At 40.3% G+C, this 25,629-nt stretch overlaps 1 protein-coding gene across 1 annotated transcript in view; it reads right to left on the bottom strand.

The window, feature by feature from the left end:
- Positions 1-5,496: 5,496 nt before the first annotated feature.
- Positions 5,497-25,629, bottom strand: part of dner (delta/notch-like EGF repeat containing) — a 111,088-nt gene continuing 90,955 nt past the window's right edge. Inside the window, exons 9-13 of the mRNA XM_037678493.1 lie at positions 12,690-12,812; positions 12,475-12,588; positions 8,880-9,011; positions 8,546-8,792; positions 5,497-6,536 (exon numbers count right to left, since the gene is read on the bottom strand). Coding sequence (XP_037534421.1) covers positions 6,425-6,536; positions 8,546-8,792; positions 8,880-9,011; positions 12,475-12,588; positions 12,690-12,812 — 728 coding nt within the window. The 3' untranslated portion in view covers positions 5,497-6,424. The remainder of the gene's footprint in view (positions 6,537-8,545; positions 8,793-8,879; positions 9,012-12,474; positions 12,589-12,689; positions 12,813-25,629) is intronic.

Raw genomic sequence — 25,629 nt, 5'->3', positions numbered from 1 at the left:
AATTAGCTGAAAGAAGTTAGAAGCACAAAACTGTTGTAGTTTGCAGAAAGATTATGAAAACAGCACAAAACTGCTTTAAAAAACAGCTGAAAATAGTTGAAAAAAAGTTTAAGCTGAAAAGGTTGAAGCAGAACAAAATGTGAAAGGAGCAGTAAAAGGTTGTAAACAGATCGAAAGATTTCCTACGATTAAAAAAAAAAAGTCAGAAAAGGCTAAATATTTCAAAAAGCTAAAGCTGCACCAACACCCAAAGTCACAGAACCCTTCTCCTGAAGGAGCTGAACCTTTTCATATATGAATTATTGAAGTAGCTTGAAAAGTGCAGGACGAGACAGATGCCAAAAACGTATGGAATAGTGATAGTAACTTTAAGAAACATAAACAGGATCACAAGAGTGTGAATTACAACTTGGATGTTCATGTAAACACTTTTTTTTTACAAAACAAAGTAAAAAAAAAGTGATTGCAACACACACAAAGCATGACGTGTTTTTGTTGATATTATCATAACTTTGGACGTAAATAAAAGTCTGACATGTTGGTAAAACGTGATGAAGCTACTTTGTTCAAAACTTGCAGTTGTCTTCCAGACAAGAAAAAACATGAGATAATTTGAGCATCACGCCGACTTTATCCAGAAATTAGACTCAAACTGCGCTCAGTGAATCTGGAGAGTTCGGAGTGGGCTCACTTTCTAGAAAGCGGTTGCTAGGCAACACATGAGCCTATCATGGCGGCTCAGTCGCCTACGTTCAATTTTCACCTGGCTCCCAGACGGTGCGCGTTTTACAGCGGCCCCTAACTTCACATCTGAACTGAGGGCCAAACCCGGGGCTCTCGCCTCTAATCATTTGTTCTTCCATCTTCTTGACGCCTGAATGCGAGACAAGATTGTGCAAGTTCACTTGGCAGGCAGTGTGCAGGCCCACATCTGGAGAGCATTAGGTTTGCAGGAGACGTGAAGGGGTCGGTGCACGGCTCCTACCCCCCCGGGTATCAAACTAGTGTCATGAACGGGGTGTTTTAAGCAGGTCACTTTGCTTGACACGTCATTACAAAGGAAAACGGCACTTATAGCGTCCTGATAATGAGGTTTGGCGTGGCAGCAGCGGGGCCTGCACCGCATAAAACCGGATGAAATAGACTCGCGCATGTAACTTGAAAATGCGTGGATTGGCGTGGATTAGCACCGGAATGCAGCGCAGGAGGCGCACAGTTTCATGCGCGCCTGCTTGCGTAACGTGAATAAAGCTAGACGAAAAGAGCTCCGAACAAAAATCAGCCAGGTCACGTTTATTTATTTCATGTTGTTTTTATAAGTGACAAGTTTGCGCGGATAAAAGAAACCGGAGCGGGCTGCGAGCCACGCACATCCGCGGGTGTGAGAGGCTCTGATCGCGGCTGGACCCCACGGCTGCCCTGTCGACGCGCGGCGCCTCTGACGTCCTACCTGGAGTCGCTCCGACGCAGGTTGCCACATATTAGCACAGTCGCTGGTTCTCCGTCGTTGTTGGTGCCAGTTCTGTCGCCGTAGTCCCGCTCACATCTGTCGGTTTGCGGGGCTTCCCTCACTCTGCTCCTCGCCTGCGGTTCGCACAGTATTGAATGATGCGTTGCTCCGCCTGGGTGTAGTTAACGCAGTCGCCAGCAGGGGGCGGTGCGTGTTTTTTCTGCCTGAGTCATGTAGGCTTTGTGGTGCATTCAGGTGCTGTAGGAACTTCAAGTTCAAAGAGTCGGTGCCCTAAAATTCAAGTCAGTTCAATTCATTCAACCTTTATTTATACAAGATAGTCTCATTGAGCCACGAGGACTCTTTTACAAGAAAGACCTGTTTAAACAGAGAACATAGATGACAATAGCATACAATCATAAAAAAGCATGTAAAATGAAAAGTAAATGGAAGAAAATTGTGTTTAAAAAAATGCTTGGTGGGGAAACGGTTTACTGGAAGTCCTCAGACTGGTGAAGCCTCTGGATAGAGGGTGAAACGTCTCTATAAAAAAAGAAACTGTTCAGATGACCTGACTGAGAATTATTGATTTGATACCTGGATGATCGATCATGAACTTTGTTGTTAAAAAAAAAACAGCTATGTTAAAAACTTAAATAAAAAACTAAAAACAGGAATATGACTGCATTGGTTTTTTTTCCCATGAACTTAGAGAGGTCAAGGTCCAGAGCTTCAGAGCTTTTTGCAGAATGTTCCAGGTTAATAATAGCAATAACCTAAAATGGGTGTGATATCTTATAAACATAGGTCTGGCACGATAACAAATTTTGCTGTGCGATTAATTATCTCGGAAATTATTGCAATAAACGATAATATTGTTTATTATTATTATATTATTGTAAGAAGAAATGTTGGTTAATTTTTGTGTCTAGTACCTTTTTTGACTACAAGACCGTTTGAACTGAAGGATGGATAGTGAGGGAGAGAGCAGCGTGTCTCTTTAAGAAGCCTCTTGACGTGACATGGGTTGTCTCTCCTTCCTGTTTTTCTGTTCTCAAAATGGTGGACACTCTGTGTTGTTTGAGCTCGTTAGCATAGCATTTTTCACACAAAGCTTTTAATTTAAAAAAACAGTAAACAAGTTCTGAGCTTATTTTTGCAGAGAAAAACAACTTTTTATATGAAGGCACGGGTTTCAACCGTGAATTTTGGAGCTTCGACAAGACGGAGGTTTTTTCCCCAAGGTCGGCCTGTTAGCTTAGCTCGTAGTTTAGCTGCTTTTAACGATCCAAAAATGTGATTTTTGGCCGGTTAAAATAGATTTTAAAGAGAAAGGGAGGTCAGTGAAGATCACTGGAGTTGAGCTTTTTGTCATCCAGTGTCTTCAGTAGAAAGAGAGACACGAAGAAACGATAAAGCCGATTTTTTTTTTTTCTTTTAGCCTTTATTTATACAGGTAGTTTCATTGAGTCACGAGAACTCATTGTCAAGAGAGACGTGTTTGGGAGCAGATGGTGGGGATTAAGGGCCTTGCTCAGGGGCCCAGAGTGGGGCAAAAAAGGGTGGAGGCAGGTGTGAGCGTTTCACCTTTTCCACCCACATTTTGTTGTTGACGGTACTGGGAGTTGAACCTGCGACTTTCCGATCACAGACTCATCTTCTCTAACCTCTGCACCACTCCATACAAATTAAAATGAGGTCGATAATTTTAATTCATCGTGCGATTAATTGATTTATTATTTATCATGACAGGCCTATATAAACATCCTTCATGTCATGTGTGTTATTTTGCTTTAAAAAAAAAAGAGAGAAATCGCCCTCTAAACAGCCCCTTGATACATTAAATATCAATCAAATTTAAACAGTTAATTTATACTCGTGATAATCCATTTTATATCAAATTAATTTCAACAATTTATATCCCAGCTGGTGTGAAGAGCTCTTTGAAAGACCTCAGCTTGAAAAAAAAAGTTTAATTCCATCCATCCATTGTCTTCCTCTTGTTCCGAAGTCAGGTCGTGGGGGCAGCAGCTTGAGGAGGAGGTCCAGACATCTCTCTCCACAGCCGCCTCTTCCAGCTCTTCTGGGAGGACTCCAAGGTGTTCCCAAGCCAACCGAGAGATGTAGTCTCTCCAGCATGTCCTGGGTCTTCCCCTTGGTCTCCTCCCAGTCAGACATGCCTGAAGCACCTCCTTCGGGAGGCGCCCAGGAAGCATCCTTACCAGATGCTCAAACCACCTCAACTGGCTCCTCTCAACATGGAGGAGCAGCGGTTCTCTCCCTGATAACTGAACTTTCCAACCTGTCTCTAAGGCAGAGTCCTGCTACCCTGTAGAGGAAACTCATTCCAGCCTCCTGTATCTGTGATCTCATTCTTTCGGTCACTGCCCAGTTTAGGTTTAATTCCAAAATGGTTCATTTTAAAGCAACTCCAGTCGTGGTTCATGCAAACACTACATTACGAATCGTTAAACTGCTGTCAGTTTCACACACTTTTATAGCTATTTACAAGTGCAGTTAGTTCAGACTAGCCCTTAGCTTATCAATTTGATACAAAGTAAACTATTTTTCCATCAAAAATCAATCTAGGATGAGTAAGACATTAATTGTTCATAATCATTCGACACAACTCCACATGATTAGATCTGAACTGCCATTTGCAATAAGAAAATAAGACACAGGACTGAATTTATTTTATCTTTTGGGTGTTGGGTGTGTTGCTGGCTGAACCGACATATTTGTTGTGTTTTACCTCTGACATTAAAGGCCTGAGAAGACCAGCTACCCTGCCCCAAAACAACAGCCAGTGCATAAATTCAGTCAAATGAAAACTAATATATATAAAAACAAAAGTGAAACGGCTAGTAAACTCAAAATGTGATTATTTAAAACTCTAAGCTCTCTTACGGACAAAGAACGTCATTTCCACATATTCTGATCCCTGTAAATCCTCTAAATCCAGTTCACCTGATCGTTTTCAAAAGGGACTGGCCTAAATTTGTCTTGTGATGATAAAAGTGGTTTGTACGGGCCACTGTGGAAAACACTTAATGAGTTGTTGAGCTTTAAACATTTTGTAGCTAATCGCTAGCTGAGCAACGAAAGCTCTCTAATGGACAATGCAGCCAAGAGTTTAACGCTCCGTGGCGTTTAGAGGGCAAAGGTGACGCTCAAAGTCTCCAAAACAGATGCAACAATACCATCTGTTGATCCCACAGCGTGTGCGTGCACGTGATAGCACGCACAATATACGTAGGTGTGTTGAGAGACGCGACAGTCGCAGTCTGTATTTAGCTGTGTTTACATGTGGGAACATCTGGACAAAGCCTGAGGTCAGTGAGGGTGTTCACATCACTAACACTCCATAAAAGACCTTTCCCACGACTGATGTGTTGGTCTGGTGGATACAACGCTGTAAATAAAGATCTGTGTTGTTTTTATTTTTCAAGTCCCGCCAGTCCTACATTTACTGAGGCACCATACGTTTGGAGTCTAAATATACTTTTGTATTTTGTGCACCGTTATACCGACATGTCAAACATAGTCTGTAGTTTCTCTCAAAACAAGCTCCATCTGTAATTTGGAGTCTTTGTTGTGTTGGGGGGGGGGGGGGGGGGGCCTCCGTAGCATGAAATTTTTTTTTTTTTCCTCCTAAACTGAATGCAAGCCTTTGCATTTCTTAAAATAATGCATATCACCTGCCACCTTTCAAAACAAAAAATTAAATCTTGTGCTGCGAGATGACAAAGTTGTAGCCGTTTTGTGCCCACGCATCAATTCACACACACGACACCACCTGATCAGATTATGTTCACTTGAATCTTTATTGTTTACATAATTTAACATAGATAATAGGTAATCCTGTTGCTGCTGCGTTTAAAGTGAGCGGGGGGAAAAAACAAATAAAAGATTAGCTCGACCTTGAGTTGAGGAGAACATAGCTGCACAGACAGAAAGTTTTCCACTGGCAGAACACAAGCACGTACAGAATATTCTGGAATAAATACCCTCAATGTCAGCCTCCTCCTCCTCCTCCTCCTCCTCCTTGCTGTTTTCCATTGTAAACTCTGTGGCTTTGAACGTGCCACACTCAAAAAGTAACTTGCACCCAGAAACTCTTCAACACTGCCTGCACTAGGGGTGAAGCTGTACACCGGGATAAACAGGTACACCGAGCAAAATAGACTACTTTTCTTTAAACCTGTGAAAGTGTGAAATCCATCTACCTATTTTCCTAAATATCACTGAAAGACACACAGGAGGTTTTCTTGCAGGGCCTCTGATCTCCAGCAGACCCGCCTTCTTCACTATTCTTACACCGCGCACTGTAAAGAACGAGGCCGTCGTAAATGAGCATGAAAATAAAAACTAAAATCATGTGACTAACATTTTATATTTGTACGCATTTCATCTGCTAACCACGAGGAAGAAAACATTCAGCACAATCCTGACAGAAGAACACGTCTGCACTGAAAAATAAAAACAACAAACGGGTACGAAGGGTTTTAGAGTATTGCAAAGAGGAACACCGAATCTAACCATGCACAAAGTAAGGCAACCTACTGCAGATGTCTATGGTTTTTAATGCAGGAACAGATTGAGTGGATGTGACCGTGTGAGGTGCGTCTGATTCTCCAACACCTCTGGGGTTGTTTCAGTGTGATCTGCCGCGTTCTGCCCCCACCTACAGACAGTCTGGTTCACTCCGTTGCCCTTCATCTGTAACTTAAGTATGCTCTTATGCTACAACAAAGCTTCATTGTTGACTTTGACAGGAAAATATGTGTACTAAAATCAAAAGTGTTTTTTTTTTTTAACTACAGTATGTTTTTTCACACTTTACATTCAGTTGAATTTGCCGGGTTTTTTCCACCCCTTATAGGAAATACTTGTAACTTTATAATGATGTCATGTATGTATGTGTCTGTGAATGTGTGTGTGTTCCCAGCTTGGATAGTTTGAGATGGCTATGTTTTACAAATCCTTCGTCTTGATGAGGGTAACCAAAGGCTTGTCTTCAGGACTGTAGTCCTCGTAGGCGATGGGAGTGGCGTCGTACATGGCAGGCCGAGACTTCTTCCCAAATCTGGTGAGAAAACACAAAGTTGGTATGGTTTAGGATTTGTTGTTTGAGAAACCAAAAGTTGATTAAAATGTTTCTCTGACTTGATCATTGCTCACCAAGTTAGGAGGATATGCAAAATGCAGACCATAAATTGATACATGTGCAACAACTGTACATTTACCATGATGCACCTCACAGGTTCATGTGAAATGTCACAAAATCAACGATAATTAAAGGTTTGCGCTTGTCAGTTATGCTGCCTTTCAGGAAGGTGATCTGAACCACAACATAAGGGGTTAAATATCGTTGAAGTGGACTGTTCAGGTTTTCTAACGTGGCTTTCTGTGTAGATAAGTAGATAAGTAGCCCATATTTACCTGAACAAGACAGCAGTCAGAAAGATTTCAGTTTGGAGAATCAGGGAGATGCTTTAATTAAGAAGTCAAGACAAGACTACTAAGAAGAGAGACTATTCAAGAGCAATTTAGTACCCTTTGCAATTTAGTACCCTTTGCAATTTAGTACCCTTTAAAATTGTTCAAACATTTTTTTTTAAATCACAATTTCAACCGTGTTGTCAACTTTTAAATACTTATGTATCAGATGATGAACACCTAACAGACAATAAATGCCTTGTATGTATATATATATATTTTACAGTCCATGTAAGACTCATCATCATCGTATATGAATAACAAGACAAAAGACACAGGAACATGATGTGAATGTTGAAGTCAAAGCAGCACGAGTGCCTCTGTAGGCCGAATGCAGTATTAGACTTGAGTCCAAGTAAATAAATAGGGTCTAAAAATATAAATACAGCTCATGTATTTTATTTCAGGTGTTAATTTCTGTTGACTCATGTAGTTCTTACTTTTATGTTCAATTTTTTTTTAAGCATGTTAGGGAGTAATTTGCTATTTGATGCCTAAAAATCACCATGATTCTGTGTGTGTGTGTGTGTGGGGGGGGGGGGGGGCAGTAAATGGGACTCTTAGCTCCACATGTTTAGTGCGCAGACTCCAAAAATCCACATCAACATTTGTAAAGCAGTTATTCACTTTGTAACAACAAAAGGAAAGGGTGACGTTTGACCATCTTTTCAGACTGATGGTTAGAACACAGTTCACAGTGTTAAACAAATAAATTGTGTTCACTGTATCCAGTCAGTGAATATGAATCTGCTTGAAAATGTAATAAGATACAAAATCTACTACACAGTTTTTATTTGAATGGCTGCATAAGTTATGATGAAAGTGGTTTTAGATGAGGGAAATTTGCTCTTGGACATGTTTTTCTTCTGAGTAGCTGAAAGTTTCGCTCCTGCCTGACACTTCATTGTTGACTGGCGATTGTTCTGCTTGCTGTTTACTGCAGGTAAAACACTGACTGCTTATAATTACTCCCCACAGTTGAAACTTTCTGAGCTCCACTTTGTCATCAAACAGCATTTGAGTTTTTCTGCCTGTTTGCAACACTTGTTAATACAATATGCAGCTTGTCGAAACAACCTGCTCTTCAAGACACACCGGTCCTTCCCACATGTATCAACTGATTAAACCATTCCAACTAAATAATTTATATAACCTTTTTGGTTATAAGCTATTAAATATATAAAAAAGAGAGCCAGGAAAAATAAAAGCGGCAACCTTTAAGATTTTGTCACCCGTTAAAAGAACAAAGTCACTCAAGTAAATTTGTTATATTCATGATCTATATTTGATTTGTTTACTCTTGGCATTCATTTTTGTCCTCACTGGTTTGACTTGTCTAAACATGGTTTAACACACCAGTTTTAATATCAAGGGCTGAGTTTTTGGCTGATTTTTGTTTTTTCACTCGCTGCCTGGTTATTTAAGTCCCTGTGTCAAGCTCAAGAACAGGGCATGGCCTTTAGAAAGACAGAAAAGATTACATCTTTAAAAATACCAAGATTTTTTATTTTGGACCATTTGAATCCAAGATGCACGTTTTGTGCTTTTTCAAACATACTTTTAGTTTTTGAGTGTCCATGCGAGTTCTCCTCTCACCTGGCGTGACGGATGGACGCTATGGCGTTGCTGAACTCGCTGTCGATGCTGCGGCAGTTGTAGAACTCCTGGTAGGCGTGACGTGACGATCCCTGGTACTCGATGCGGCTGATGCGACAGATGCCCACAATGAGGATGATGAGCATGAGGACAAACGCCACGCACAGAGCCCCGATGATGATGTAGAGGGAGTGCCGAGGCATGTTGGTCAGGGAGTCCTCAGTATGTGCAGGCTTCCACTGCAGGTCTAACACACACATTTACACACACAGCCTTTCAGCTCTGGTGTTTTTGACTGATCGCCACATAGATGTTTACGGACAGGATGACTTACGGATTTCACAGCTGGAGCCCACCCACCCAGGTGGACAGTGGCAGGTATAGCCGTTTGATTGGTCGACACAGGTGCCGCCATGGTGACAGGGGTTGCTCTCGCACTTGTTGATGTCGACCTCACACTTCTCCCCTGTGCAAACAGGTGAGGGGGGACTCAGTAATGAGAAACAGCAAAAGAAGAAGGATCCAGGAGCACATTATTTAGTTGTTTTTACATTTATGTATTGCACTCTTTCATCAGTAACACTCGTTTGTACAACCAGTTACAACTACAGTTTAATGACGGTCTACTAGTTTCCAGGCTGACTGTGGCCTCTGCATGAAAAAGGTTTTATAGCACCAGATCACGGATGAAAAAAAAGACCTCCCAACCCTCTGTGGTTTTAATCTTGATTCTACTTTTATGAGAATGTTTTATTCATGTTTTGTTGAGTCTCTTAACTTTCTCCTTCATCTGTTGGTTTGGATTGTTAACATGCTAAAACAGGAACAAACTCTCGGGGATTGTCAGGATGTTCAGCTAAACTGCTGGCGTAGCTCTACAGAACCTCACTGACCTACACAAGGTGAGGTCAGTGAAGAAGGCCAGGCTGATTCTGGCAGATCCTGATCATCCACTCCATGGTGAGTTCAGGTTGCTTCCATCTGGACGCAGGTATCTGCTGCACAGATGTAGAACGAACAGACTGAACAACTAATTCATCCCTGTAGTGATCAGGCTTCTCAATGAACATTGATAATTTAATTTACTGTAATGTTAATGTCTTAATGTCTTGTCTAGTATGGATGTTTTATGTGGCTATTGACTGTGAAACAAGTTGCCCCTTGGGGATAATAAGGATTCTTTTTTTTACTTTATTGCCTCAAAATAGAAAAAAACAACAGCACATTACAGAAATTGAAAAATAAATCAGAATAACAAAACAAAACAAAAAAAAAACTGCTGAGATTGGGTTCGGGAAACACCTATCAAAACAAACAGTATACCTGTACACACGCAGAATTAAGAAACATACAGATTTTAGTCAAATAAAATAGACAGTCGTGATCATCTTTGTAAAAAATATCCATTTTCATTTGTAGTTGGGCAGTCAGACGCTCCATCATATAGACATGTTTCAATTTTTGTATCCGCAGGGGTTAATCCAGTTTAGGGTAATAGTCTTTCTTGCTACTAGCAACAGAATGTGCAAAATGTAGCATTGATGTTTATTGAGTAAATCCTTGGGATATATATCCAGCACAAATAAAAAAGGATCCATGGGAAGATCTGTACTAAGATTGGCCTCAATCTTCTGTTTGATGTTCTCCCAGAAGGTATTAAGTTTGGGGCAGTCCCAAAAGACATGTGTGTGGTCACCGACCATATCACAGTTCCTCCAGCATTTATCTGTAGTTGTATTCTTGGAAATGAAACTTTTTAAAGGAGTTTAAAAAAAATCTAGTTTTCATTTTCCAGTCAAACTCTTTCCAGATCTGGCTCCCAATCCCTTGATGGCATTGAGAACATACATTTTCCCAAGTTTCGTCTGTTAGTATTACATTCATCTCCAGTTCCCACTGTTGTTTAATATATAATGTATTATCTGACAAATTTGTCAACAATTTTCTATACATTACAGAGATTAATTTATTGGTTAGTGTCTGCTTTTCAAGTACATGTATAAAAAAATGCTTCAATATCCTTAGGTTCTTTCTTAATATTATCCCATTCCACATGTTTTGTTACATAATTTCTAATCTGCAGATATCTATATAGATCATCTGAAGGCAGAGAAAATTGATGTTGCAATTGAGAGAATGATTTTAGTGTCTGCCCATAAAACAAATGGTCCAGTCCAATCAAACCGTTATTTGCCCACCTTTTAAAGACACTATCTGAAATAGATGGTATAAATTCAATGTTACCCACAACCGGCATGGCACGCAATAGTCCTCTAGTACTTTTAAGTCGTTTTTGAATTAGAGTCCATGTCTTCAGAGTTTGTAGAATTCAAGGGTTGTTAATTTTTAACTTTTTTAGATAGCTTTGGCTCACGAATGGTAGGATACTCAATGACAACCCAGGGATTGAGTTCTGTTCAATTGAGACCCATTGTGTTTCTATTTTATTAGTGATCCAGGCCAAAATAACACGCAAGTGTGTCGCCCAGTAATACAGTTTAAAATTAAGTAGTCCTAGATCGCACCCTTGGCCTTCGGTTTTGCCAAATAAACTTTGACACAAGCTTTTCAAAGGTTTTGAATGTAGATTGTGACACTAATATTGGAAGGGATCGAAATAAGAATGATAATCTTGGCAGTATATTCATTCTTATTGTTTCTATTCTACCTAAAAGGGATAAAGGGAGTACATCCCATCTTTCCAAATCCTTTTTGATTTCCTTAAGAAGTTTTCCATAATTAGCGTCAAAAAGTTGTGCAGTTTTTGGGGTAATGTTAATGCCTAAGTATTTAAATCCATGGGAGGATCTTTTGAAGGAGACTAAATTATTTAATCTGGACGGCCAATTGCCAGCAATCATCATTGCTTCTGATTTACTGGTATTAACTTTATATCCAGAGACATAGCTATATTCATTAAGCATCTTAGAAGAGCAGGTATGGAGGTGATCAGCTCCTCCAAAAAGACTAAAATATCATCAGCAAAAAGTGCAATTTTAATGCTGTATATTTGCATCGTCTGTTATACCTCGTATGAGGGGATTTGCTCTTATTAGCTCTGCCAAAGGCTCGATATTAAGATCAAATAAACAAGGTGAAAGAGCATCTCCCTGGCATGTGCCGCGTCCCAGAGGAAAGAAATCTGAACAGTGACCATTTATTCTAACTCTGGACTTTGGGTTCCTATAGAATATTTTTATCCAGTCAACAAATACATCCTTAAAACACATATATCTGTGTGACTGCTCTAGAAAAAACCAGTCCACTCGGTCGAAGGCCTTTTCTGCATCTAGACCAAGAAACATCGATAAGGTGTCCTTCATTGCAATTATTTGTAAATTTAGGGCTCTTCTAATATCATCACACCCTTGTTTATTGACAATAAAGCCAGTTTGATCAGGTTTAACCAGATTTTTTTTATATACTTCTGAATTCTATTTGCAAGTATTGAGGTTAATATTTTCATATCTACACACATAAGACTGATTGGACGGTAGGAGGTACAAAGAGTCGGATCCTTATTCTCTTTGTGAATAACACTGATCACTGCCTCCGACCATGATCCTGGGGGGTCTCCCTCTGTCAGAGCATAGTTGTAGACTTTATATAGAATAGGTGTCAAGACGTTCAGAAAAGCCTTATAATATTTGCCTGATATCCCATCAACTCCTGGAGTTTTGCCATTGTTAAGGTTAATAAAGATTCTTGAACCTTGGATCTTGAACCATTTATGTTACCACTGATCAAGAATCCCAGATTAACAGTGTGTATAAAGCAGATGTTTAGTGTCTTATCATAATAGTTACAAGTCTTCTTGTGCTCAGTGTGTGCTTCCCTTTTAGATGTTTTGTGTCTTTGCTCCATTTTGGGTCATGTTCTAACTTGTCACTGGATCACTGGACTTGAACTTCACAAACGTCAGTGCTCACCTTGGTACCCGGGTGGACAGGCACAGGAGGCGTTAAGTGCCACACTCTCACAGCGGCCTCCATTCTGGCAGCGTACCTTCAAACATGGATCCTTGTAGATTTCACAGTGTCTTCCTGCGCAGACACATTCAGAAGTGCCGTGTCATGATTCATTATTCTGCGCATTTGTCACTTTAACATTATAACATGGAGGTGTCCTGCTAGTTCACACGTACCTTCAAACTGTGGCGTGCAGACGCACTCATAAGCGTTGATGAGATCCCTGCAGGTGGCGTAGTTCTGGCAGGGAGCAGACAGACACTCATTGTACTCCTCCTCACAGTACAAGCCATGGTAACCTGAATGACACACACACACAAGTCTCTAGTCAACAAAGTTCATGCTCTCTAGTCATTTTTCAGTCTTTAAAAACACACAGCACTGCTGCTCTGAAAATATTCTTTACAGAGAGCAGGTTTGCTTTAAAATATTCCTGTGGGAAAGAGTGAGAAGAGCTGTAGGACACTGCTTCCCTGCACAGCTGAAACTGGAGGCTTTAGCTCACTTAAGGTGTTTAGAAATGAGCCATGTGTTAGCAACTAAGAGGCGATGAAGCAGTGCCTCTCCTGTCGTTCATGATTCACACAGCACTGAGTCAGGAGCCTCGCAGAGATGCCATAACATTCGCCTGCAGGGCGCTTCGAAAGTGCTCGGAGCATACCAGTAAGAGCCTTCCATAGTTCTTCCAGAGATGCTGAAAGATTTAAAGCAAATCAAAAACTACTCTCTCTTATTCATTTTCTTTTACAAACCTTCTAAATATTTTACACTACAATCCAGCAATTGTTCTTTAAAGTGCATAAATTTATGATTGAAGCGTGCAAAAAGTAATTTGCTACTTTGTTTCAGGACATGTGATCAGTTGCCGTGCAGTGCACTGTGTTTTCCATAGGATGGCAGCTGTGCACTGAGGCTGGATGAGTCTGCCACATACACACAGTACCAATCACTTCTTGCTCTTTGCTTAAAATAACTTATTGTAATGTCCAAAAAACTGGTTAAAAAAAAATAAATAAATAAAGTGAGAAAGTAGGAAACAACACCTGCACATTTCGTTCTCATATCGTTGGTTAATTTTTACTAAAATTACGAATTTGTAAGCAAAATTTATGAATGGTTTGCAACAAACACGTTTCTTTACTTACAAAAACATCCAAAGTGACAGCAACCAGAACAACAACGTCAATGCAAGAGCCGCTTGAGATGAAGACGTCTGACAATTTGGATCTATACAAATATCTGACTGTAGTGTTACTTGTTCTTTCTCTTTTCTGGCATGTTTATCTGCACAGACTACAGACAAAATAACATCAGTCACGTGACTCAAGTGTCCACGTGGCAGCTTTGTTTACATTTCGTGTGCACCCACATTTTAGAATTGCACTTCAATATATCTGGAAAAACTGAGTAAACTCTTCAAACTGCACCTTCTGGTGTAAATCAGGATAACTTTTTACAATTTGGATTTTATAGTTTGCAATGTGCACTTTTAATTTCTGTGGGCTAAAATGACAAATACGAAAACTGACAAGTCAAATTTAACAAAAAAAAAAAAAGATGAAAACATGAAACAAAACAAAAATAGTGTGAAGTTCTTCAATGGCTGTATGCACAAAAATATTTACATATTATATGAACCTTAAAAAGATCGTCACAAAACATTTATTTTATGAAGAAGTTTTTATTTTGTCGTAAATGACATATATGGACTTTCTCAACATAGTATTTATAGCTGATTTCCTTTCTGACCGTTCTGCCCCATCCTATCTCGCTGATCTGCTGCAGCCATATGTCCCACAGTGCGCTGGGTCAGCAGACCAGATGCTTTTATTGGTTCCAGGCACTCGTTTTAAGTTCAGAGGTGACAGGGCCTTCTCTGTTGCAGGTCCAAAACTGTGGAATGAGTTACCACTGCATGTCAGGCAGGCTCCCTCTCTCACTGGTTTTAAGTCTCGTTTAAAAACACACTTTTATTCTCTGACTTTTAACACTGTGTGAGTTGACTAACTTGTCTGTATACAATGTTAGCCATTTAGTTAGCTTTATCTATTTGGATCTATGTATTTTTTGCTGTGACCTTTGCTTGTTTTATTTTCCTGTACAGCACTCTGGTTGGCCTTGTTGCTGTTTTTAAGGGCTTTATAAATAAAGTGGTATGGTATGCTATGGTATGGTATGGTATAGCATGGCATGGCATGGCATGGCATGGTATGGTATGGTACTGTGTGGCGTGGCATGGTATGGTATGGTAGGCTATTGTATGGTATGGCATGGCATGGTACGATATGGTAATGTGTGACGTGGCGTAGCGTGGCGTGGTATGGTATGGTATGGTGCTGTGTGGTAAGGTATGGCATGGCATAGCGTGGCATGGTATGGCATGGCATGGTATGGTATGTTATCATATGGTATGGCATGGCATGGTATGGTACTGTGTGGCGTGGCGTGGCATGGTATGGTATGGCATGGCATGGTATGGTATGGCATGGCATGGCATGGTATGGTATGGTATGGTATGGCATGGTATGATTTAAAGCTTTTGCATGGGCTACACTGAATTTTCTTGGGAAATGTTTATTTCTTTAAAGGAATTATCCAATGTTTTTTATTCATATGTATACGTTGATTGGGAAAAAAATGCAATAAGTTGTATGAACATGTTATTTTTTTTACTATCTGCTTGTTGAATGACTGCACACAAATCTAAGGAAACAATATGTACATGATTACACTTTGTAAAAGTTACATCTGGTCATTCAACACATTAGTTTAACCAACCCAGTTTAGATGAAAAACATAAAATCTCAATTTTAAAACCAACATTGCTGCGATGTTTGTGTATGCACTGATTTGTCTTCAAACACATCTACTCGTTTTAGTGAAGTTTTTCACATTACTTCTGATGTCAAAAGAACAATGTCTATGAAGTTCTTATACTCAAACAGTGTAGCAATCTATTTTTATCCCACCCATTTCCCATTTGGGTCCCATTGCTGACTGAAGGTTCAACAAACTCTCTTTGGGCCACAGCTATCGTGTGTTTGAGAAGTGGGAGACAAGAATTTAATGAGGAGCCCAACCCTTGAGTCCTCTCTGTGAAATGCCAGTAAAATGTCAAGTGCCTTTTCCGGGACTCTGTCTGTTGTCTGTGGGCTGACTGGAAGGCTGGCTGCGTCTCCTGTGAGCTGGATTACAGAAAGCTGGAAGGCGACTTCCTCTATATGTCAGCTCCCCAGCAGCTGTATTTCAAACAGCTGGCAGGCTTAACGCAACTCCACGCTTCCATACAATTACACAGAGGAGATGATCGCACACTTCCATTCACACCTCTCACAACAGCTGACGTTTTCTCAAGCTGAAGAAGCCATTTGGTCTTGTGTGTGTGTTTGTTGTACAGTAATGTCGGGGATGCTAATTGTAAAATCAATAATTTCATTATTTCCATTAAAGAGGGACATCTCAGTGGATGAATTGAATTGTATCTTCTCAAGCATCATTGTCATAAACACACGCCCAAGCACACATGTGCCGGTAAGTCAGCTGCTTCCTCATAGCAACTAGACACAAATGGAAAAGAGGGAAATGAGGTGAGGTCAACAGAAGGAAGATATAGAAAAGGACAAGAAGAAGTGGAAAAACTGAAAAATTTGTAAATAGAAAACCAACTAGTAGGAGAGGCAGTGGTAGAGACATTGCAAGATATCAGAATAATTGGAAAGCTTGCTCTGCATCGGCGCACAGCAAGAGAGCATAAATTAGGACAACTCAAGCAGAAACTTTTATGGCACTGATGTTGCATTGTTCCCAAAAATCGAGAAATCAAAAGGAAAAAAGTTACAAAATAAGTCTCAGACAAATGTCAATGTTAGCAAATTTATAACTGCAGGGTCAAAGCAAATAATTAACTCTAATATCCTGATGCATGCTCAATAATCCAGGTAGAAAATTCTGAAAAAGGTAAATCTGGTCCTCTGGACATTCAAAAAACAAAACAAATCATTTTTTGTTTTGTTTTTTGAATGTCCAGAAGAACAGATTTAACTTTTTTTAGAATTAACTCTAATCTACACACAATTTGTATCTTATGATTATTAGTTTTAGCCTTAATGCAAAATAAACAGGAAAATTAGCAACAGTTTCTATGATAACGTTGGTGGGATACAACGTGACAGTGTACAATACAAAACTACATCAACAGTACAATACAATTCACAAAAGTTTAAGATAAAAACAGCTGAACTATATTTTGTAACGGAAGACGTTTCACTTCTCATCCGAGGAGCTTTCTCAACTCAAAGAAGAGAGAGTGTGGTTCGAGTTACATGAGAGTTTTACATAAATGGCTTCCTTCATGTAAAACTAGAGAAACCCTCTTTAAACAGAGGAGGAGGTCTCAGATTTCAACTTTCTAAAACTTATAATGCAGCTTTAGGTCTGACAACCAGTTATTCTCACGCCTATCAGGAATATCATCCATGTCACCAGAGTGGCTCCTCTGTGATTCAGACTAACAAAGACTCTAATGAACCCATATTGTGAGGAGTAATAGGGCAATCTGCATATGTATCTAGCTTAGTTCAGTTTATAAAACTCCAACCCCACACTCTGTTCTTTGAATAGAGAAGTCTCCTCGGATGAGAAGCGAAACATCTTTTATTACAAATAAAGTCCAGCTATTTTTGTCTTGAACTTTTTTGAATTTATTATGTCCTGGATGACTGAGAATCGTCACCAGCGTAGTACAATACAATATTCCAGTGGAACTTTGCAGCTGAGCAAGAATTTTTTTGATTCATGAAAAAATAGTTATTCATTCAGATACTTCTAAATTTATGTTTCCATGCAGAAACATGTTTGAAAGTGCTTTTTCTAGGTCCGCACTGCCAGGAGGGAGCACTGAGTCAGACTCAGTGTTGCCAGATCTCGCAGTAGAAACAAGCAACCAGCTCTATGAAAACAAGCCCAACTGGCAACTCACCACATTGTGTAAGGGGCCGTTTACACGGCGTGTATTTGGAGTGCATCCGCAGCTTTCTCTCTGCGGTTCTGCTGATCATTTACACGACACCAGTGGCCCCCCTCTTTGAATCCGAAGGTTTCTGAACCCACCTTCCAGAGTGGAGGTTTTTCGATGATAATGTAAACATCTCCCGCTGAGGCTTTGTGTTAAACCACATGCGCACACGCACGCGCGGACAGACGCTATATTTCTATCAACAGGGCAGCGGATACACTGCTTTCAGAACCTCGACTGATGGAATATATTTTTAATCTCGTAGTTAATCTATGTCAGATTCCAGGTGCTGTGACCGACATCTGTGTTGGAAGAGACACAGTCAGATCCAGTTCTAATGTTGCTGTTTATAGAACGTGGCATGCGCACACGTCGCGCTGCACTATAACATAAATGTGCTAAATAATAACAGTTTAATAAAAATAAACAGTATTTATGTTAGTGTGCGAGATATAATGAAGCTCTGAGCTAAATGAAGCTATCTGGACATTATGTGATTCAAATTTAAAACGATGCTAAACATATAGCGTGAACACTAAAGTTGAAAATGAAGACATCAGGTTTAATTTTTATTTATTTATTCAACACCACAAACTGTATGTCACACAAACACTGATAATTAAACTGAACACACTATTAAAACACGTTAACTGAACTTGAATGGATTGAATAAAAGAAATGAGGGGAATTTAAAATAAATAGTTCATCCAACATCTCTGTCTTCGACGTCCTCCTGGACTACACCTGGGCCGAGCCTCGTTCAGAACCGGTCCGCCTGGTGGGAGACAGCTCCTTCTTCTTTCAGGAAAAATAAAAACTCAGTTGGTTGTTTTGTAACCGAAGTAAACACAAGCTAACATTATTAAGAACATTTGATTTACCTGCTGTAAATCAGCTACTGATTATCATGGAGTAAAGTCCGACATCGTCGACTCGGTTCTGGTCCACTCAGCGACCGGTGTGGAGCTGTTAGATGAAGCGGTCCCGCTTGGAGTCAAATATGTCGACTCTCATCCAAAATCCAGCTTTAACTTGTTGTTATGTTACATTGTTGTTAGCTGATTAGCCCAGAGGAAAACAGCATGCCGAGGCAGCCCGCATGTGCATTAGGTGAAGGTACAAAATTCACAGCGCCATCTACTGACCCAGCATGGTAACTACAACGGATTCGGGAGGGTGGGGGGTAATTCTCCGAATGCATGTAAACCCAAAATGCAACCGTGTCAACGCAAATCTTTTCCTCTAATTAACATACGAAAAAACCTACGTTTCCCCCCATCATGTCTGTGTAAATGGGGCCTTAGTTTTTCTACACCAATTTATAATCTAGCTGGTGGGGGGTGGGGGGCAGGGGGGGTGTCCGCTACTTTTCCTTTTGACTGTTCTTTTGGTTGCTATTTTGTTTTGATTTGTAAAGAAACAAAAAGAAATTTAAATTTGTATGCCTCTTTTGTGATTGTCTATTGTTGTCGTTATCTACTGTTGTCATCACGCTGTTAAAAACAGGTCTCTCTTGTAAATGAGTCCCCGAGGCTCAATGGGATTAACCTGCATAAATAAAGGTTGAATGAATATGTAATTTTTTTCTACGTTTTAAAAACAAAGCATCCTGACGTCTGCTTGTGAGTGGAGCCCACTAGTGGTCAGCCACAGTATGAGTGTTTGGGGTGTGCGCCCATAGGCGTATTTGTCTATGTATGTCTATGTGTGCGCCTGTCGCCTCGCCATCTTGGGCGGGCGCGATAAACAGGAAACTGGGGTGTGGAAGGGACAAACTACCTACTACCACTCGTCTTTTGCTTTATTGTCCATAGCTGGGAGATAGTCAACTAGTTTCACTCGGAAAGAAAGTCTAAGCCCAAATAAGCAACTTCACATTCAAAACAAGCCCAAACAACCACGACTCACAAGATTTACAAGCGACTTTAGAAAACAAACAAGGCCAAAGTCACTTATAAGAAGGGGACTTGGCAACTAATAACTGACAGGAAAATTAAATGACCACAATGTTGATGTAGAGTGGGTGAGACCAAAACACACAAAGGTACGCCTTCAGGAATCCCTTGCAGGCCACCCTGTGTTATTATTAGTGGTTTGTAACCAAAGCAGTTATGGCAGACATGAACAATGTGGCTAGCTTTCTACTGTGAGAATCTATGTTTTATTAGTGTTTTGTGTTATTTCTCTAGACTTTGTGATTCTTGTTTATTTTACTTGCTTGTGTTTCCTGTGTAGTGAACTGGGCCTCCGATCAAAACCTGCCTCTGAAGACCTTCATTGGACAGGAACTGTTATTTCATTGATTTGAATTCAGAAATACAAATTAGCTCATCCAGAGACTTTCTAATTGTATCCTGAACTAATCAATTGAAAGAACACTCTCTTTTTTATAGTATCATTACTATTTTACAATATCTTGATAATCAAAAGTGTGTTTAGTTCATACCATTTTTAAATGTTGAAGTGAACCACTCATTTTAAATCAACTGTGAAACAGTATTAATGATTTTTTAATCCTCATTCAAAGTAAAAATCAAGTTAAATGTCTATTTTACAAAGTAATTATGCATTTTTGATCTTCTGTCTGAAATGAGAAGGAGTGACGTCGGTCAAAAGTCGGAGACAGTCAAAAAACAAGTTGTTGGAACGAGCTGTCGTGTTTTTAAACCTCTCAGACAGTAAACAAGAGAACTGGCACCTGTAGTGTTTCTCACTTCATCAAAACATTTCTCTGTCTGTTCCTAAACATTTCTGATGTTTTCTCGACTTGTAAAAACCCTTTGACGTCACTAAAACCACACCCCTGTTGGTTCCTTCAACCAATCAGGACTTCCTAAAAGTGACCGGAAGCAGAACTCTTTAAAAGTCGACACTTCCTGGAACCGTGAGTTCCGTTGGTCCCTCTTAGTCCCTCTTAGTTCTTCTGGTTCTGAGGGAGTTCGGCTGGAGTTCCTCGGAGTTCTTCTGAAGTTCTTCTGAGTTTTTCTCAGACTCAGTCTTCTGAGTCGAGTTGGGATTATGGAGTCTTCCACATCTGAGTGGAACCTCTGACGGACTCACAGCTCTCTGTGTATCCACCCGGGAGATGAGCGTGTTGTTGAACGGAGTACCGTCACTACTTCGGACGATTCTCAGCCATCCTGAGGAGACGCTGAAAGGTAGCGTTGAAATGGAACTCCGTACCGGAGCTGACCTATCTTCTGCAAAGGTAACGAGTCGCTTCACTACCTAGTGTACCGGGGCTGAGCTGGGGTCGGATGAAGGGTGCCATACTTAGTCAACACACTTTCCCTCATCCATCTTTTCTCTCCATTTAAACGCCTTCATTTCCCATCTTTAAACTTCTATCTTGCCAGTAATTAATCCAGATGCCTTCAGAAATGTCTGTTGTTTATATTAAGTAAAACGTGCCAAGTTCTATTAATTAGAACCAGATCAGTCTAATCAAGTGTACAATGTTTTGATGTTAAATTTTGATTCTGTGAATAAATGACCGCATTTATTTTGATGGGTCAAAGAAAATTAACATCTCATGTCACTGATTAAATCATCTACGCACAGTACATCTGTCACATATCTGTCAAGTAGCTCGAAAAAGAGAGAACCCGTTATTTAAATAAAATTGTAGTGGAGCTCTGAAGCTAACCAAGCTAATATAGCCTTTTAGCACACTACACCTGCCTTCCCCAGTGTTTCTTGCTTCATGTTGCCAGCTCCTGATTCACCTGTTCCCAATCACCTCAGGTGTTCATCATTGTGTCTCATTAGTGTCTCTTTAAGTTCAGCATCTCTGTGGTTCCACCTTATCCGTGAATTGTGCTTCCCACAACTGTCATGCACTGTTTCCTCCATGTCTCCCTGATCCTTTGTTGTATGTGAGTTTTGCTGTCATGACAGATTTTGTTTTGTTTACACTAAAATTAATAAATAAATAGTTATTCCTTATTTTACCCCTGAGTTCCCCGTGTCTGTCTGCGTCTGGGCTGAACATGATAGTTATTATCAACTTTTGCAGAGAAAAAGATGCTATTTCAGAAAGGAAGACCAACTCCAGCAGTGGAACTGACAAAAATAAAAATGTGTGTTTTTAAATGGACCTTATTCAGCGCTATTCATGGATGTTTTTTTTCCTAATAGTCTTTATTTATTTGCTTTCAGATGTAGTAAATTAATGCACTGTATTGTTGGAGTTACCTGTTTGTTTTTCCTCACTATGCATAAATCATCAATATCTGACTTATTTATCTGATTGGGGTCAGCTCAACAGCACATCTGTGCAAGCTATAGTAAAACATATAAAGTTTTGGGACACCAATCAGCTGGACGAGCAGCACCACAATCAGAATCTGACTCTGAATAAAACCAGGAAATCACATACTAGAGCATCTAGTTAGTATCTCTTTTTAAGCTTCATGTGGAAAACTTGGTAAAGAAACTGAAAGTTAAACTGTGTTTCTTTTTCAGAAACAGATCCTGTCTAACCCTGAACGCTAGGAAACGCCTCGTTTCTGTGACCTTCCTTCCCTCTATTGATTACGGTGACATTATTTACGTGAACGCTCCTACAAGAACCCTGCAGATGTTGGATGCTGTCTATCATGGTGCACTAAGATTCATAACTGGCTGTGATTATCGTACCCACCACTGCACCCTGTATTCACTGGTTAACTGGACATCAACTTAACGCAGACTCTCTCACTGGTACATTTTCCTCCCAGGCTCTCAATGAGGTGGCAGCTTCTGTTTCTCCTCCCCCGTTTTTTTTTCCCTTCTTCCTGCTCTGCTCTCTGTGTGTCTGAAGCACCTGGGTCTCATCTCCCGAACATAATTTCAGAAGATTATGGATTTGGTATCGTGGGCGTTCAACTCTATTGATAAGATTTTTTAATCAAAACGACATGGTCCTGGGGAACCGGCGTGTCCAGCTGAGACTCAAGCTGTGGGGTACATCATGGATTCGTGGGGAGTGTGGCAGTTGATGTGCATTACAGTTTTGTCTCAAGAGGATGTTGAAGACGTTTACATATTTGGACTTATGATAGCAGGGACTCTGCTTTTTGGCATCGGCGGGGCTCTGTTTTATCGACTTTTGAAAAAGACATCGGCAGCAGTTTTGGCCATGGAAAAGCTTCCGAGTCAGTGTGAAGGTCTGGTCCTCACTGTGGGAACTTTAAATCGTCTGGTCTATGAGCTTAACCGTAAGGTGGAGGCGATTGAGAATCGCAGACCACCTATGGCTTCTGGGACTCATCAGTGTGGTGGGTTCGACCTTGAAGGAGACTCATAGCATGGATCAGTGGAATGTAATCCCACAATTAGGCATTTTCGGAACCAGAACGCCCAGATGGACTCAAGGCTGAAGAAAAAAATCTGTCTGCCTGAAGAAAAAACAAAAATCAAGCTTATCTGAATCTGACTCCCAACGGCCTCGGAGACAGGCTGACTATCAAATTTCTCCTGGGACATGAGTACCCAAGGACAAAAGCTTCATCTATCCCCCCCCCCCCCCGAGAACTTTCTGTGCAAGCTTATCAGGACTGCTGGCTGGAACAACATCTTCAGAAACTGTGGCTGATCTGAAAAAACGCTCATGGACAAATCTCAACACCTCGATGTCAAATGCAAATGTAATCATGTTTTAATTGTGCTTGCTGGTTGAGTTTTTTAATGTCTCAAATCGTGTCCTGATAGACAAGATGTGAAAGATCTTTTTTTGTAATACCACAATCTACCCTCATGTTTCTCCCCCTTTTCCTATCTAAGATTATTATCTGATAAGGATAAAATGGCCGCGCTCTCCTGTAGTTGCAGCTTCGTGCACTCCGCCCGTCTTTCGGACGACTATACGTACATAATCGCGTTGTACCTCGGTGCAATTCCAATAAAGTTTATTCTGATTCTGATTCTGATTAAATCACTTCTTGGTCTGCTGCCTTCATACATCTCCTCCTACATGTCTCTGCGTGAGTGCAGCTACAGCGTGCGCTCTCAGGACATTATTACCAGCAGTTTTCCCTCAGTGAGAACTGAACTTGGTAAAAGGGCCTTCTCCTACTCTGCTCCTGTTTCCTGGAATATCTTACAAAAAGATCTGAAGCTCTCGACCTTGACCTCTCTAAGTGGCTTTAAAATCTGTTGGACTCCTGGCAAGAACCAATGCTGACATGTTCCTGTTTTTAGTTTTCTACATTTGCCTTAGAACCTAGCTGTTTTTATGTTGCTTTTCTTTTTTTAGCCATGCTATTTGTAAAAAAAAAATATTAATAATAAAATCTTTATGACTTTTTATAACTGTCTATTGTTGTCATCATTCTTTGTTGAAATCAGGTCTCTCTTGTAAATGAGTCCTCGAGGCTCAATGAGATTTACCTGTTGAAATAAAGGTTGAATGAATGAAAAAGTATAGTTTTTCTGCAAAAGTAGAGTTGTAACTTATAAATTTAAAACTCTACACTGTAATTGTAGTTTGCTCTAAAAAATGAAGGTTAATTATCCCATTTAGGTGTACATCAATGATTTTCAATATTACAGTTGTGTTTTGGTTTCATTAGATCATAATTTATTTTACATTAACAGTAAGTTCTGTGGATTACTGTTTAATTTCAATGTGAGTAATTAAAATTACATGTTGTACTTGAATGCAAGTGGCTTGGGGAGCTGCAGGAGCTGCTGGGTTGTCTTGGGACAGAAATTAGTGGACATTTTCAGGTCACGTGCTCAGATGAGTTGTCCCTGATGAATATTTTGTTGGGTTGGCATTTATGCGCAGGTAGTTGTTAGCGACTGCAAAAGAAATGACACATTAAGTCAGATGATGTGCCTGATGTATAAAAAGGGGAAAAGAACTTCTTGTTCTGTGAGCTTCTGATTTGCGGACCTGATAACAAATGCATGAAATAATCGGTCTGACTGGTATGATAAATTACCTTAAAGAACAATTCAACAAAAGATGATACAATGTGGCATATTTTTGTCTCCTTGAGGAAATCTGAAATAAGACTCTAAGGTTGCGACTGCCATGTAAATTTTACTGACAGTCTGTATAAACTGAGAGCAGCAGGTCCAAAGTGTCACATTATGTTGATAGGCCCATAAGAAAGTCATCAATCTCACCAGCCCAGCAAGGTAATTGCAAGCCAGCGGATAATGATAAGCCATCATTTCGCCCAGTTGATTTGATCACAGTCATTGGCAGCACAATCATCCCATCCAAAAATAACTTATCCCTGAGCCAGACAATATTTACAGCGTGACAGTGTGAGCCAGTGATACAAGAAGCATCTTTTTCCATATCACGAAGCTTTGTTGTTAAACCATTGTTAGTGTGAAACTGTAGACCGACCAAGGATTCAGAGGGGTTCCTAAAGGGAAGTACAGTTTATTGATCAGGTCTTCAGTGGATTATTTTCTGTCGCAGACTTTCAGGTTTCATTCATCTGTTGTAGATGGTTTTCTTTGTTCTTACAATTCTTCTTCCATTTGTCCATAATCCTCAGTTTTAAACTCACATGTGCTCATATGCTGTCATTGTCAGAGACAAGGATTGTCTCCAGTAGAGACAGTCTGTGATGGAGTATAGTCCACATGGACTATGATGTTTGCAGATGACATTGTGATCTGTGGTGAGAGCAGGGAACAGGTGGGAGAGAACTTGAAGAGGTGAAGGTATGCACTTAAAAAAAAGGAATGAAAGTCAGTTGTAGTAAGACAGAGTACATGTGTGTGAATGAGAGGGAGGCCGATGGAACAGTGAGGCTACAAGGAGCAGAGGTCACAAAGGTGCAGGAATTCAAGGACTTGGGGTCCACTGTCCAGGAAAACAGGGAGTGTGGTAAAGAGGTGAAAAAGAGAGTCCAGGCAGGATGGAGTGGATGGAGAAAAGTTTCAGGAGTGATTTGTGACAAAAGGGTGTCAGTAAATGTCAAAGGAAAAGTTTACAAGACAGTGGTAAGACCAGCTATGTTGTCTGGTCTGGAGACAGAGACATGGACAAAAAGACAGGAGACAGAACTGGAAGTGACAGAAATGAAGATGTTGAGGTTCTCCTTAGGAGTGACAAGGATGGATAAGATTAGGAATGAGATCATCAGAGCACAGGTTGA

Source organism: Nematolebias whitei, chromosome 6 (genome assembly GCF_014905685.2).
Source record: "Nematolebias whitei isolate Nwh7 chromosome 6, NemWhi1, whole genome shotgun sequence".
NCBI lineage: Eukaryota > Metazoa > Chordata > Actinopteri > Cyprinodontiformes > Rivulidae > Nematolebias > Nematolebias whitei.
The sequence above is the reverse complement of the archived record's forward strand: the minus strand, read 5'-3'. Positions and strand labels throughout refer to the sequence as shown.